The sequence below is a fragment of the Anopheles ziemanni genome, chromosome 3 (assembly GCF_943734765.1).
Source record: "Anopheles ziemanni chromosome 3, idAnoZiCoDA_A2_x.2, whole genome shotgun sequence".
Lineage (NCBI taxonomy): Eukaryota > Metazoa > Arthropoda > Insecta > Diptera > Culicidae > Anopheles > Anopheles ziemanni.
In genome coordinates, this window is record NC_080706.1 from 34254244 (window position 1) to 34270472 (window position 16229).

The following is a 16229-nucleotide window of genomic DNA, read 5'->3' on the forward strand; positions in this document are numbered from 1 at the left end:
TGAAAAACTGTATGTAATTATTTATTTTGTACGTAACACTCCAACATGAAGGTTTGAATCACTTGTCAAGTTTTTATCTAACTAGCGCGAAACATTCAAACCGTTTAGCAACCAGACTAAACGCAGCCATGCAGTGAAGGTCACCAAGCAAGCGCAAGAAGCGGAACCCATTTTCGTGTGAATTCGTTAGGCAAAAGGGTCCAGGCCAGACAGAAATTAAACTTTTGATTAATTTGTGTCTGTTCTAAAGCCTCTACCAATGCACGATGAGATATGATACAGCAGTGGCATGCCTTTTTTCGGCCCTCGCACTGCAAGGCATTAGCGTTATTTATTTTGCTCCGTCAGCGGTTGTGATTCGACGCGTTTGACGCATTTCTCGCGAGGGGAAGGAAATCACCCTCCAAATGCTTCATCATCGAAATCATTAACGAATCGTGCCACTTCTTTGAAGTTAAGGCCGCATATTCTGGCGTTTTTTTCTACATGCTCCACTGGTTAAATGATACAGTTGTGAGGTTGATTTAGATAATAGATAAAAAAGATCTACAACAGGGATTAGTGTTTCTATGACGATACATTTGATTCTAGTTAATTATTTCAAAACAATAAAACCGCTGCAAGCGATGAAATATGTATTCCTCCAAGGCACGGAAAACATTAGCAAATTTGTTAAACTCATCCGGTGCTAATAACACATTCACTTTTACCCGTTTCCCACCCTGATTTTCATGTCCAACGTTATGTATAGCAAATATTTTATTAGCGCTATTCCGTACGTCCCAGATTTGCCGCGATGCAAATTGTGTACATTTCCATCGGAGGAAAAACCGGTTGGTTGTAGCGCAATGCTGCACAACACAAACAGTTGTCTTTACCACCTGTCCACCTGTCTGATGTTCCAAATGTGTTAGTTTGTCCGACGGGAATATTATTGTTCTACCACAATTGCGATGCCCTGCCTGAGGGGGACGGTTGACGGTGTAACGGAGTGTTTAGTTGGCAGAGGGATGTTATCTGGGTTTTTCACTGTTTGCACAAGGTTGTCTTTTATTTTGTTCCACCCTACCATGTTGGTTGTTGCCTTTTAGCTCCTCATCGTTGCAGTGGACAAAGATTTGGAAAGTTTTTCGAGCACAACCGCGCACAGTGCAGACACGAACCACGTGTCCCGGAAGCGGCCAGCATAAACGCCGTTGATCGTCACCGCTGTGCGACGTGTTTTCTGCTGGAAAACGCTGGCTTCACGGTGGCCTTCGGCACCGGGAGTTAGTCGGCAGAAATGGTTACCGTAAAGTCGTTCCGTTTCGGTTCGCCCGTGTGCCGGACAACTTTTTGGGCATCGTTGCCTTACGTTTGCGGTGCAGTCCTTACTCGGTTTACACCGTTTCCGGGATGAAGCGACATGGGATGGAAAACTAGAATAACCGTTTGAGCATCATCCCCGTCCGAGGAGTAAAAAACGGGCAAGCCCTCAGCCACAAACCGAGCGCTGAAGGATAGGTTTGAGTTTTGACGCGTTTATTTATCGCCAGTGTTTCAGCTGTTTGGTTGTTTCGTTCACTTTTAGTCACGCCGGTTTGCAGGGATAACTTTCCCGCAAGATCCTGAGGGTGGAAGGTGTCAAGGGGAATGTTAAATAAAAATATTTGATGTGGTGGTTTTTTTTTGTTTAAAGAGCTGCAGCGAACTAAAAGGAATCTTCTACCGTTAAAGAACATTTTTATTTTCATTGCAAAAACTGCTTGCGAAAATTTTGTTTTCCTGCATCTACTCTTCTTTATAGGACGCTCTATCGGGAGGGTTCAAAAAATGCATGTAGAGTTGGAAAAAAAGGCCTTCTCCCCCGTGAAAATAGATGCATTGCGGTGTGCTGCAAATGTTCTTGCTTTTTGTTCGCCATTTTTCGGTTTAGCGCTTTATCAACGCTGCGTTAGTTTTCGCTGACAGATGACAGTTGACGTGGCGTGCGGTGCGTTGCGATATGACAAGACCTGTCAGTGCGAAAGACTAATGGATACTCGATGCACCAAGCGCAGGCCGTGTCGGGTGAGTTTAGCTTTTTTCCTAAGCCATACCTCCACACCACCTTGGATTCGGTCGACTGCGTACGAGCTCCGAGTCGGAAGGCATCGCAACGAGCTCAAGTTGATTGATTACATTCCCAATACTTGTGACAAACTCGGGCCCACCGCATTCTCGGTGAGTTGGATTTTGGAGGTTGTAAAAATATATAAGGACAACACTGAAAAGAAAAACAAGGTATTCTCTTTCGGCGGTGGGCGAATTGGGACAGCGCGAAAGCGAGCTAACATCCCCGGTTTGCCACCTGGGGAGATGAAAGCCACAAACAGTTCGTTAGCTGCGGTTCCAATTTGATTAATCAGCAGAAAAAGGGCGAACCGCGGTAGTGGCGGGATGGAAATCGAAATGCTTCCACTGCACGAGCCGGTGAAAACTTGTCGTTCGTGGAAATGTGAATTGAAAACACAACAGCGCACGGACAAATTGGCTGCGCGTCACGCAGGAATGCAATTACAAAAACGCAATTTGTATGCATAAATTTTCCTCACGCTGCCGAATGCATTCTGCTGACAGGTTGGTTCGTTTTATTGCCCGTTTGAGAGCGCGCGCACGCGTGTGTTTGTGAAGTGGATGCCTGAATATTGCCTGTTACTGAATGAGGTCAATTGAAGCCCTAAATTAAAAACAATAAGTAATGAAAAGAGTGAAACAACATTCTCTTTTTTCCGCGGCACCAGAAGGCAATAGTGCCAGTAATGCGATAATCGAATAATCTGTAAATGGAGTAAATTTTTCATTCCCCCGGATGGAGTAGGGGAGAATGTAGGGGCGTTCGGCGCTGTGGTGGAAATTTCAAACGGAATGAAAATCATCCCCACCACACGCTGCCGCATACATTTGACGCACAAAATGGCGAACGTCCACTGGTTGTGGGAAAATGGGTGAAAAGTTAACCGAAGTGATAAGAAGTTAAGCATCCGAATGACAACCAGCACTCGTCGGTGGGGCGGAAGTTTTTGCAGTTTTCATTCCGAGACCCCGCCCGATCGTCCACTTGGTCGGATCACCCTGGGAGGATGAAAAAATGGATGCACGCTACTCGTTTTCTTTTGTGTTATCTTGTTCGTTCTTATCTTACAAATTGACGTGCAACGTCGAGGGAAAGTTCGAGCGGTAGGGTTTAATTTGAAATTCAGATTTTAAAAGTTCTCTTCCAACCAACCCTCTTGCGAGTGAGGTCATGCGGGTTCTAGGATGTAACACGTGAATGGTGGGCTCAAACGAAAAAAAAACTCATGGAAAAAGGTTGGAAAACCCGTAAAACGGGATAGGGTCTCGCATGCCACCGGTACTTGTCGGGAATGGTTTTTGGATGCATAGGTTTCCGGTATTCGTTTCCCTCGGAGTCCCGGGAGGGAATCCCGAAGCTTGATCATTTGACTGGTTAAAAGTTTTCCGGATCGAATTTGTAAACAAATGTACCGATGGGAAAGGAGCTGCAGCGCGCGTTTGGAAAATGGAAATGGGATTCACACTTCCCCGCTTGTTCAGCGGATAGGATTTTCTTGTTTGATTCGGGAAACGAGCTGTTGTAGGACACGGGAGGAATACTTAAGTAGTGTTACTTACGGCCTTTGTTGAACGGTGTGCGAAACGGGTTATTCTTTTTTTCTTGGTTCGTCCATATAAAACTTTGGAAAAACTATTCTCCCACCCGCTAACCTAGAAACATGGGGAACCCGATTGGAGTCGTCCTTCAGCAGCATGTTTGTTGTTGTTTGGAACGGTTTTCTATTCTTAGTAGAACCTTGAAGTAAACTCACACCGGTCCCAGCGTAAGCCGCGCCACAAATTCAGTCGTTAATTGTAGCTCCCAGTAAATCCGTCCGACTCTCTTCATAAATTATCCAACAAATCGCATAAATCTTACAACGTAATTACCGCCATCCGATTGCCGCACGTGGCCGCAAGTTGAAACTATTTCAAACCATGACCAGCGTACCTGGAACGATGGGGAGCTATATCTTAATTCGAATCAGAAGAAAACTTTCTCCACTTTCTCGCTTGCCCGGAATGGTGGAGATTGGTGGAAGGTTATCCGTTGCCGTTACTACGACGCTATCGGATGGAAGGCACGAAGATTCCTGGCCAGGTGAAGCCAATTCTAGGTAAGGAAACTATTTCCGGTCCGGAGTTTTCGGGGGTTTTCGTGGGTTTGGGGTAACTCAATCACGTCTTGCACGATATCTGGATGGAGAAAAGGGCTGGGGGGCCATAAAATTCGTTGCCATACAACAAAGCGCCCCCGAAAAACTCATGGAATGAAGCGATTAATTTTACTGCACAGAGTTCGGTCGTTCGGTCCGTGAGTGTGTTGATGGATGGTGCCCTTGTGCCCGAGATTGAGGATGCGGAGTTTTTCCTTTAGCATCGGAAGAAAGGATTGAAAAGAAATCTTTCAAACTAAAACCTCCGGCGTAGAAGGTATCCACAAAACATTAAAAAGAAATTCGTTGTCCCAGTTTGAAAGTAATTTGGAAAACCCTTCCCCAGAATCGTTTTCTTAATTAAACGTTCGAGGAAAAATAACGTTCCTTTCATCGCTCCCAAATGAGCAGGGGAACGAGCAGCAACCAATTGATTCACAATAAAGAGTTTTTCATTGCTTCCCCCCGTTCGGTCCTTAATTATTGCAACGATTTTTTTTGCGAGTTTCTTACCACTTTGGACTTTACTGGATCCTTGTTCGTACCAGACGCGTCTTGTATGTTTTGTTTCGCCCTGCTTTTGGGCCCTTTTTTCGCATCATTTTACCCAAAATCTAGCACTGTTCGCCGCTAATGAGAGTGGAAGTCCAGTTCGCTCCACCAAACCCCTCGGGAATCCAGGGCAAAACACGGACAGTAGGGGAAAAGACACGACCACCGGTCCACGGTCCGAGCGGTATAAATGGGCGAGAAAATCAAATTAAAATCTGAAAAGCTTTTCCCCGTGGTGGTTTTTGTTCCCCTGGATCCAACAGTCCCGGGTCGCTGAGTGGTGGAAAAAAGGTGACCAACGATGTCACTTTTTATTTGATCCCGCGCGAAACGGAACCTGCCCGCATTCAGCGTTCATTTGGTCAAGACGTGGAAGGGACAACAAAAAAGCGGAATAAACCACCAAGCAACATTGCGAACAACCCGCTGGAAAATGGTTCGAAAATTATAACCATTTTTCCCGGTAGCCCCATCGTTTGTCTGTGTGTGGGACTCGACCCTGATGCCGTGCTGGATCCCGGATACGCTCGGATCCATTTTCTTTTTTGACTGACCCGCTTCACTAGCTTCACGGTTCGCAACCAACCCGATTTTGTGCAACCAACCCAAAAAATCAATAAACCTTGGCGAGGGCGGATCAAAGTCGGAACGGTTCGGATAAAGATGCGTAATAAGGATAGATCAAAGGAGGCCAATTGCTGTTTAATGGTTTTGCACTTTAATTTTTGCAAACTACTCTCTCCCGCCAACTATTCAAACCGCAACGGTCGATTCAAACGCAATAAAACCGGCTTTGCACACATGCTTATTGATGGGTGGTTGCTTTTTTCCTCCCCGCTCGAGCATAGTTAATTACTTTTCCAAGTTCTCTCTGGGCCCTTTTTTCCCCCTCATTTAACCTTTCCCAAAAACGGCCATATGGGAAGCAGGAAAATTGCTTCATCTCTCCCGCTCCACGCTCCAATCCGAAAAGCTTCCTAACGATTGCAATAACAATTATTTCACACTCACCAAGATCGTTCATCCTCGCCCCGGCACCGATGCTCGTTAACTTCGACTCCGATAGCCGGCGGCACACTTTTTAGCTCGCCCCACTCGGGACGGCAATGTGGGTGGGGTTGTAATTTACCTCCCCCTTCCCCGAACCCAAAAAGCTATCGCCCAAAAAAGGGCACTTGGCTGGCTTTACGGCTGGGAAGAAATGACTGCGTATAAACATTCCTTCGGCACGTTAGGGTGTCTGTAGTGCAGACGGAGGGACCTTTTTCTTGCCGACTGGGAGGCAGGACTCACGGTGGGCTACATTGTAACGTTGCCGAACGTGAAGTTGTTGGTGTCTGCTTGTGTACTTTTTCTTGCAAGAGGCGGATGAGACATGTGTAAATTGGAAACGTTTGCTGGCGTTTTAATTAATTTTGCAAATGTCACCGAGCAGATTAGGCGCACGATTAATGTGCTTGAAAGGGAGCAAGAAACGGATAGAGTGACTGGTAAGAACGCAAGCGAGATTTATTTGCCTTTTTACTTGACAGCTGAAGTAATTAGCATACACATTTTACAAGCGAAATCAATGCCTGTGAGGTACGTCCGATTATAGTCCTCCAAGTGTAAATTGCCTCAATTCCGAAGCAGTTATTAACAACTAAATCGATCTTATAAGCAAATTTCTTTAATTCTCTTTTCTCTTATACTTGTTTAGTTATTTATTAGATCTTTTACATACAAAGGGAAATTAGTTCTTTTTGTGTGAAATATAATTATGTAATATAAAACTATGAGAATAATTTACCTACAATGAAACAAAATAAAAGTGCTGGAAAGTTAATCAAATAAACAAACCGGCTCAAAAGCCACGAAAGTGCACGTTTTGAGTTACGAGCAATTAAAAATCATTCCCCTTCACCGTTACGTGCTAAAAGGCGATCTCGCCAAACGTTATGAGCGTTTTCATCCATCCGACAGATATTTGCTCGCCTCATGGCACTTTAATATTACGCGATCAACCTTTACAAACGACGGTAGTTGTTTTTGCCATCCTCTGCCACGCTCATTTACGTACTCGCCCTCGACGCGCTGGCTAGATGGCCAGCCAAAGCTGCATCGGATTCCTCGAGATTTCCGCTCCGGGATCGCCTTACGTGGCGTCAGAATTTACTTACTTCCACCAGAACGGAACGGAATTTGATTACATCATCAGTTTTCCGACGCCCGCGTCTCCTTTCCGACCGCGACCGGGCGATCTGTTTGTGTACTCACCATCGGATGTTGTATTTGCCATTACCATGCAGAGCTGCGCGAACTCTCGGATAACCCGGAAGCGAGAAAATGTTCGAGATTGAAAAATTTCGCCAATTTGTATCATCATTTCGTCCGGGCTGATGCTACTCGGGAATGGTTTCCCGTACACAGTTTGGGGTTTTCCCGCTAGCTGGTGTTCCGATTCCGGGTTTTTGCATGCCACGTCCGTGTCCCTGATGCTGTGCTTATCTCTTCACTCAGTCTTTCATTTTTTTTGTTGGTATGCTTCTCTGTATATATGGCCGCACTTATGCCAGTACCGGATGCTTTTTATCGATTCAGCCCTTTTTCATACACCCGTAAGAAAATGTGCACAACACATCGGACGGCCGGTGTTTGGGTCGAGGTGTGGGGCGAAAGAAACAGGGGCGGAATGTGCTGGTCATAAGCAAAATCAAGGACTTTTGGCTACCTTCCAGCTCGCCCCGGTAGCCGCCCAGAACCGGGACACTTCGGTCTATTTTCGGAGTCCTTGTTTCTGTTCCGGTTCTTTACGACTGGGAAATCTTGCCCGGTGGCTAGAGCAGGGCAGCATGCGATGCCTCGTTTGCCTGCTGGGAATGGCGCATGGAAAACGGAGGCAAGCTAAGTAGGGCAGCAGACATGCACCAGTTAAATATTTAGTCACTGCTGCTTTGGAATTCAATTTGCTTGCCAAGGTTCTGTGAACGGGAGCACTAGAGGAGCGAGGCAAACACAAAGTCACGGCAATCCCGCAGACCGTTTTGCGGAAACTAATCGATAGTGAAGGAATTTAAAGGAGTATTTCGTGAATTATACTGCAATAACGATGGTGATGGTATAGAAATGCTAAGTAATATTTTCAGCAAATTAGAAAACGTAACAATGAGTGTATCATGAATCATTCATGGATGAAGTGAACAAAATTTGAAAATTGAAAGGACAGTTTTCGTTAAAAATCATGTCGTTCATGTCAAAGCCTCTATAAAACTGAAATTCAATGCTGTTAAATAGTTTGAATGGAGATAATATTTTTACTTCAAAATGAACAGCAGAATGCCGTGCTCCGCGATGCGGATTTCATGACAAAGTATAGTTATTATCTCTGCGCCAGCGTATTGAAGGAAGCCTGCCAGAGTTTTGGGCGAAAATTTGTTGAAAAATGATACCATAACAATGCACAAACCTCCTCCTCCCCCTCCACCACTTAAGCGAGGGTTGCGTCAAAAAATTATCCGTTGTCGGAATGTTTCCGAAAAATTTTCGCCAACTAAAAAGAAAAGGCCCCCGGCACGAGCACGTGCTGCATGGTGGCAGCAAAAACCAAAGGGAAAAGAAAATGTTTGCAAAAATAACTCCACCAACTAACAAAGTATTTATTTTACTCTCTCTCTTTTCGTTTCTCCTTTTTCTCCTTGCAGCGCGAGAAGCGATCTGGAAAGTTGACTTCGAGAATGCCGGGCCCCACGCCGACGCGGCGGTGAAGAGGATGCACCGATCTTCATGCTGGAAACTTTGGCCACCGAACGCGCACCGAACGTCGCGCACGGAAGTTTAACACCCGAAATGCTAACAAAGTGGGGTGGGCGAGAAAAATGGCCGCATCGTCCCAGCTCTTTGATGATCAGCTCGCATACCCGGGCCTACCAGTTCTGCAGCTAAGCAGCTGAAAATCTCATCCACCGATTTGCTTTTTGTGTTGCAGTGCTTTTGGAGGAATTTCGAGGGCGCAAAAGTTCCCGGCCGAAACAATACGCGGCACTTCAGAACGAGTGTCCATTTTTCCAACAAAAGCTAGACAAAGAACGGACAGCTTTTTTGCCCAAATAGCATTACTCTTTCGTCTACCTTTTTTGTACCTCGATCGTGCCCTGCTGCTGCTTAGCGTTGAGAGTCCTTTACTTTCTTCGGTCTCTTTTGAGCCGTTTTCTTAATTTCCTAAATCCTCACCATACTCTTGTTTTTATAATTTTCCTCCTTCGAACCGTTCCTAAAGCCGTGTGTTTTCCTGCCCTTGAGATAGTTGCGATCGGGAAGCGAAGAGAAACCGTACACCCCGTTGGAAAGCACGTAGGAAAGCTCAGGCGGCGAGATAAACTTTTCATCGTCGTTGAACAGAAGACAAAACAAGCAAAAGGGAACAAACAATACCCACGGCTTACCGAATATTGTCGTGTCGTTCTCTCTCGAGAATTGGATGTGTTTTTCCGTTGCACCCGGTGTTTATTTCAGTGTATCGTCAAACTGTTCAAACTTCGATGACCCGAAACTTCATCTTAGAAAGGGAGGCGACGGAAAAACATAGCAGACTGTGCTTAGTGTGTAGAACACGGAGTGAACGAGTGAATATCTTTCTTCCCTAATACCACCATTGTTTTTCGCCATTTTTTGTAGAAGTTTTTCAGAACAAGGTACAGTTTTAGAGCGTTGTAAAGGAGAACAAAACTGAAAAGCACCGCCACTGAAGCGTGCGTGTAACGCGAGTGTGAGTGATATTGATCGTTCGTCAGTTGGAAAGTTCGAGTTCCATTTTGTAAAAAAAAAAACACCGAGTGGTTCGTGCCGAGCCCACCGAGCAGGTCGTCGTTTCTAGCAGAAAGGTTCCCAGCCAAGGAAGCAACCAACCGCACGCAAAATGGCCGCGTTCGTCGCTAAGCAAATGGTCGGCAATAAGCTGAACGCCGTTAAAGGTAGGTGGAAAATAATAATCGCATCAATAATCACCGTTAATACACGTACCGCCACCACGCCGCCACTCGTGTATCCCCGCGTTGCGATTGTTTATAAGCGTCTCGTGGATGCTAAATGGTTCCGGTGGGGTCGCTTCATTTTCCAACTCGACGCCGATGGAAGCAATGCGAACAGGAGGCGTTGCGTTTTCCATAGCCGCCCGCAAAATACGCACCAACACATACGCTTGTGCCTCCTGTCATTAGATTCTCATTTTTCCCCATTGAGAGCAATATGTGCAGCATAAATCATCGTAAATAATGGGCTCATAAATTATTCATAATTCGGGGTCCTGGCATCCTTCCGCGCCGCTTCCTCGCTATCGTCTCACCAGTTGGCCTGATTCCGGTTGGATATTTGATTTGGTTCGTGTGTCGTTGCGGGATTGCACTGCGTTTTTAAGTCATTTTCAGTGTAAGTGGTGTGTGTTTTCTTTTTTGTCGCCTGCAGGGCTACCGTTACCACGACGTCCCATTTGGCGGACGGTAGGACGCAAACCGCATACTCCACATACCCAAGTCCAGACCGGAGGGGATACAGTGAAAGGGAGCAACGCAAAATACGGCGAATGTGCGTCCGCTCGATGGGTGAAAACCATTACTCTTCAATTAAAAATTCGTCCACTTCCTTGCCATCTGCTGGCAACAGAATGTCGTGCAGTGAACGGTGGTAAAGAAACTGTGCGAACTAATTGCCATACAGTACTGGCTCACGTTTGGGTTCATGTTTCGAGCCGGTGCGTCAAATTACATTCCAATTGGGGACATGAAATCAATATCTTCCTTGCCTGAGTCGAAGAGATTTTCGAATACAGTTGCGATGGTAAATATATGTTCAAAATGTATACATTATGCAATGAGACTATGTTGCCGGACCAGTAGCATCATTCCTGCGCCATTTTTCATTGAACAATCCAAAGAAACATCCGCAGAGGTTCTTCTATGCAATCGGGGACATATGTCATGTTTCGCAAAAGTAATTTTCCACCGCTATTCAATCGAGCACAATGCACTTATCCACTAACTGTACTTCGACCAACTGCCTTCCAATAGCTGTATGCATGTACGAGGGCAACGGCATGAATTGAAATGTGCTCGTGTCCGACTTTTCCACCCACTTTCCTTTCCGGTCGATAGGGAAGCGCTTTTCCCTTTGCTCGATGCACTCGTGCAGTAATGAAGAAGGAATGCCACAATGTCATATTCATTATTCTCCACAACTTTGTTATGCGGGCTAGGATACTCTTTTTTTCTCTCCCTCTGTTGCCCCTGGTCGTTGGTTTGTGTGGCATGGAAAACGGTTGGAGCAACTGTCCACCTCGCATGTAACACACCGAGCAGCATTTGCAGCTGCATTCGACCGAAAATGGGGTTTACCGGAAAAATGCTTCAGCAGAATAGCAAATCCTCTTTGCAATAGTGTCGTAATTCAATATTAACCGGGAAGATAGAGCCACTTCTCACTGTGCCGGGGATTAGGAGGATGTTGACTGAATGGAGGAACTTTTCCTACCCCATCCCGAACGGGAATGGAGCGGAATGACGTGGATGACTTTTCACCACGCGTTGACAGAATGGCTCGTTGCAACGGGGAAAAGTTTGTTCCCGATTTCTGTCGGGAAAAAAAAGTTATCCTATTCTAAAAATATGGGAATGCAAAATGGAACGAGTTTTTCGCTTCTAATGCCATTCAAATTGACAGTGCGTCGTGTGACTGACAAGTCATGGGAAAGAGTATGGGAAGTAGTATTTTTGAACAATGGTTAGTGAAATGCAATCGGTGTATGTAAAACTAACATTTCTGGAACTTTTTTCAATGTTTATTTGAACTCGGTAAAATCTGTATAAAAAAAGATATGGTACCACAATCAAGTAAAATATAGAACGCCAAAGGAAATACAATCGATGTGGTTATGGTATGAAATAGGATTGTTCAAACAAAGAAGAATCGTTGTTACATCATATTTTTTACACTTCGCTTAATTTTAACGCACAAACTGTTCAGTTTTTGTTCTTTATTTCTGATCTTGTTCAGTTTTTAGCAATCGAAAACGCAAACCAAATGGGCGCGAATATTTCGCCCACCGATCGGCACTTTTTGTTTATGTTTCACAATTTGCACACCCAGCGAAATGGTGCTGATGTTAGAATTAGTTTAGTTCTGCTTTTTTTTTTACCGCCCAAAAATATCGCCCACGAAACCACCGGGACCCACCGTTGGGTAGCGGCGTACATTTTTCTCTCGTTCTGTTAAATTTCCTTTTTTTGCTCGTAGTACTCGATGAAAAAGCTCTGAATTTTCCCAGATAAAAAAGGCACCTATTTTTAGCGGCAAACTTTAGGCGATGCTTTTTGTGTGTGCGTATGTATTTTTCAATGCCGCTGTGGGAAATCATAAAGTTTTGTAAAATTCATGAAAATTTCTTCGCTCGATCGCAAGTGCGCGTTTGTTTTCCACCGTCCCTTTTTTACCAGTGTGGGATGCTACTCAGCGGAAAATTGGGAACGGGTTTTGCGTTTGTTTTTTCGGGCCGCAAAACCCGGACCGAGAGTGCAAGCGTCCGAAGTGTGGACAGTTTAGCTGAGCGCAGGAAGTGACCGGGACAGATGCTGTGCTCACAAAGGAAATTTTTTCATGAGTTGTTTGCATTCACTTCGCGTCGTGCTCCGCATCGGGATGAGCTCAATTTTCAAGTACGACGTTTTTTTGGTTAGCCTTTTCCATTCGATCGCCAGCCAGGGAGTACAGCATTCGGCGTACAACTGCAGGCGCTTTTCGGGGGGTAGATTTTTATTTACCCTTTTTTCAACGTTTTTCCTTTGTGACTAAACGCTAATGAACGCTTCGCGTGTTATTCACACTTTCTGTCCATGTGTGCTAGCGAGCAGGTTATTTCCAATTTTTCCGGTCGACACTATGACACGCTCGGTGAAACCAGCTGCTCCGTGACAGTGAAAAACTGGTGCATGTAATTTAATCCATTTAATTGTCCAGAGAAACAGTCATCTACATTTCAACATGCATTTTTTTCGTTTTGTGCATGTGGAGAGTTGAAATGTAATGCATTGTGGGTTTTGTTTTTTTTTAAAGTTGTAAAATAAACGATAAAAATGCCACTGCTTCATTTAAAGTGGGAAAAAACAATGAATGTATTATTAGTTTCAAATACGTGAACATTCTTAAAGAAAGTATCAATTTAAGTAAATTGCACACATTTATTGTTGAACTCATAGAAAATCTGTTTTATTGGCAACTCGATGCCCATTTGCACGTACCAGACGATGCTAAACGCAAATCGAATCTTCAACCATCAGATGGAAGCGCGGTGCACCACAGAATGCCAATGAAAGGCAAACATAAAGGGAAAACCATAAAGAAATCTTAATTCAGTCACGTCCACGTCTTTCCCCGCGCCTTAAAGCACGGATCGGTTTCATGCACCAAATGCATCGATTTTCCGGTCGAAATGCTCTCGACACTCCGATTGGATCGTGTTGCCCGCGGGAGTACTGTTTCCTTCGCATTTCGTTCGTCCTCCCTTCCAGACCGATTGGAACCGGACTAAGAAAACTTCATTAGGAACCGCTCAATCGTGCTGTGGGAAACATTCCTTCGATCTATCGGATCGCTACATTATCACAAATGTAGCAACCCCCTAACGCAAAACGAAGGAACAGAACGAATTAAATCACGATTTGGTCATTCCTTTCGCTTGCTTTGGATGTATGCAAACCATTTGTTTGTAAAATGTATTTTCCCAGGTCGTTTCATTTAATTTCAATTTAAGCCAGGATTCTATGGAACATCTTTATTGATCAATACACAAAATTGCGAAAGTTGGAAACAAAATGTACACATTTTGCTTCCGCAGAACAATTGTTTAAATATTTGATGGGATACTCAATTTTAATGATCATGTCTTTTGCCAAAACACATGCTTTACAAGCCCAACAATGATTGCTAGTTTGAAAGAACCTTTGTTCTTTTTCATTCGCTTCTGACTTTGTTATCCCTAGCAGGAAAAAATGACCCGTGTTATACTGACGCGATGTCAGGTTTCGGTTCGAATGTCAATATTTAGCCATCAAGTTATACAGAGCCCCATCATCGTCGTGCAACCGTCCCGGAACGGGAGAAAGAATCAGCGGAACCCCAAAAATGATCCCTGCGGCTTAGCGGGGTTTGTTTGGTACATAACGGGAAATATTTATTTTCAATCATGGCACAACTGGCCGATGCTCCTGCATCAAGACTAGGGAATGTAATACTATGGTAAACATAATATTGGAAACGGTTCGTTGGTTGGGTGATGTTTTTAAAGCAAGAACGATATTAAAGGATGCAAAAAAGACATGAAAACGAATCTTCTAATATTGACCACAAAGGATTTTTTTAAGCGAGGTCTTTTCCTTTCTGTTGGTTGATGGTTTACTTGATTATTCTATTCAGTTTCATAAAACTTCCGCGTTAACACAATTGTTAGTAAAAACTACCAGTCAAATTACATGTATGCTTTAGTAGTATGTAAACTAACTTCATTAAATACTTTTAATCGTCTTTACAACTGTAAAAAAAACCCATTTCTATTCAACACCAAGCAACACAAGCATCGGTATGGAATTACAGCCAAAGTGCATTCATTCAGTTGCCCGCTCAGTTTGCGAAACTCATACTTTTCACGTTCCATAATTCTATCGCGGCTTTTCATGTCGAAAATGCTCGAAATGAAAATATTTCACGTGCATGTGCATTTGTAAGCTGTCGGGTGAAAATGCACGGTTCCCATTGTTTCACGGCACCATTAATTTCCAAGGAACATCCACTCGTTCCCAGCTCGGGGGCCTTTAGTGCGGTGGTAAAATTCTGCTCAGACACAAACACACACACACACACCACGCTCGGTTGTAAACCGGATTGGGAAAATAAAAGTTTGTCGTTCGCGCGAGAGTGTTTTCCCAACGCTGCAGGAATCCTGGCGTCCCTTTTTCCACATGCCAGGGAGCAACTACCTATTGTTTCCTCTGCCTTAGTTTATTAATCTTCATCCGTGTCGCTCCATGGCATCGTGTTCCAGGTCCTGGGCCCGAAAAAGGTTTTCAAACATTCACAGTCACGTTCCGTGCGGAATGCGGAACCGGCGCGAACGCTGGGAATGTCAGGCTGAAGAGCGTTCCTTTTGCGCCACTTTGAAATTTCCACATTCCTTGCCCCAGAGCCCGGCTGCACACGTCCACACTCGCACACATAGATTCTCGTCCAGGCTACAAATCTTTTTCCACCTCCTTGACCTAGATGCTGGTGGCACTCGGGTTTGCGCTAAGTAGAATGGACTTGGAAAGGCTTTCTTTTCCGCGCTTTCAGTGCGCTTTTAAAGATGTTTGACAAAGGGGACCGTTCTCTCTCATTTTCCCGTGGGTTCCTTAAGCAATTTTTTGTCTCCTTTTCATTTTTCCAAGATACGCTGTACCGTTCGTTTTCGACAAGCGTTTCTTGCTATCACCGATGGAGAAAGGGAAGGATCTTCTAGTGCATAATAATCACTGCGGGTGCAACTAATGCAACTAATGTTTTCCGTCGTACCCAAATCTCCCTTCATTGCTCCATGCTCATGTAACCATTTTTCCTGCCACCTAAAAGATGCCATCGTCAGCGTGTGCTGGTATGACGTCCATGGGAACATTCACACCCGAATGTGAAACCGTGTCACTGCTAGGGATGTTTCCTCCCCCATTGAAGTGGGTAGTAAAACGTGTAGAAAAAGGAAAATGCGAGCTTTTCTCGACGCTCTTAACTGTCGGTGTAATTGTAATTAAAATTCTTATCCCACCAACCGCCAGCCCGCCGGTCATATTTCAAGTGTCAATGTGTAAGCTCCATTTGTTTCTTCCGCAAGCACACGTTTCGCTCCGGCTTCCTGGAAACATCCCCGCGTTCGTTATAAAATGGAGTGCCTTGGGGGATGGCCATCTATTTTCATTCTTATTCCAAACGCTAGTTTGAGTTCCCCCCCTTCTCGCTGGAGAAAGTTTCTTATGTGAGGATGAAAAAATGCACGACGAAAACCTTCTCACATGTCGAAGTGTAGGGGAAAAAAAGAAAATAAATGTGAGACTGAAAGCTCTCCGCCACTTCGTTGGAGTAGGTCCTGTATTAAAGTAATATCACCCTCATTAGCGAAACCAGGATCATTAGCCTTACTTTATGTGGGTGTATGTGTGTGTGTGTGTGTTTGCGGAAGCAAAGAAGACTCCAGAATGAATGCGAATGGCGAGTGGACATCCTTTGGAGGGCAAACAGTAGCACACCAAGAGATGCGTGAATAGAAAACTGCATCACGGGAGTACATTAAATTTTTATCCTCATTCACACACAATAAAGCCACTTCAGTGTCGCTCCCACGGGAAGACTGGGAGACTCTCTGAGCTGCCTTCGGGGCTGGTCTGCCCTTCCCAGAAG

General features: G+C 44.7%; 1 protein-coding gene across 4 annotated transcripts in view; it reads left to right on the forward strand.

Annotated features, from left to right (window-relative positions):
* The first annotated feature begins 9584 nt into the window (after positions 1-9584).
* The window catches only part of LOC131286169 (complexin), a 92054-nt gene continuing 85409 nt past the window's right edge, over positions 9585-16229 (forward strand). For all 4 annotated transcript variants that reach the window (XM_058315068.1, XM_058315067.1, XM_058315065.1 and 1 more), the window contains exon 1: positions 9585-9733. In XM_058315068.1, coding sequence (XP_058171051.1) covers positions 9679-9733 — 55 coding nt within the window. In that variant the 5' untranslated portion in view covers positions 9585-9678. The remainder of the gene's footprint in view (positions 9734-16229) is intronic.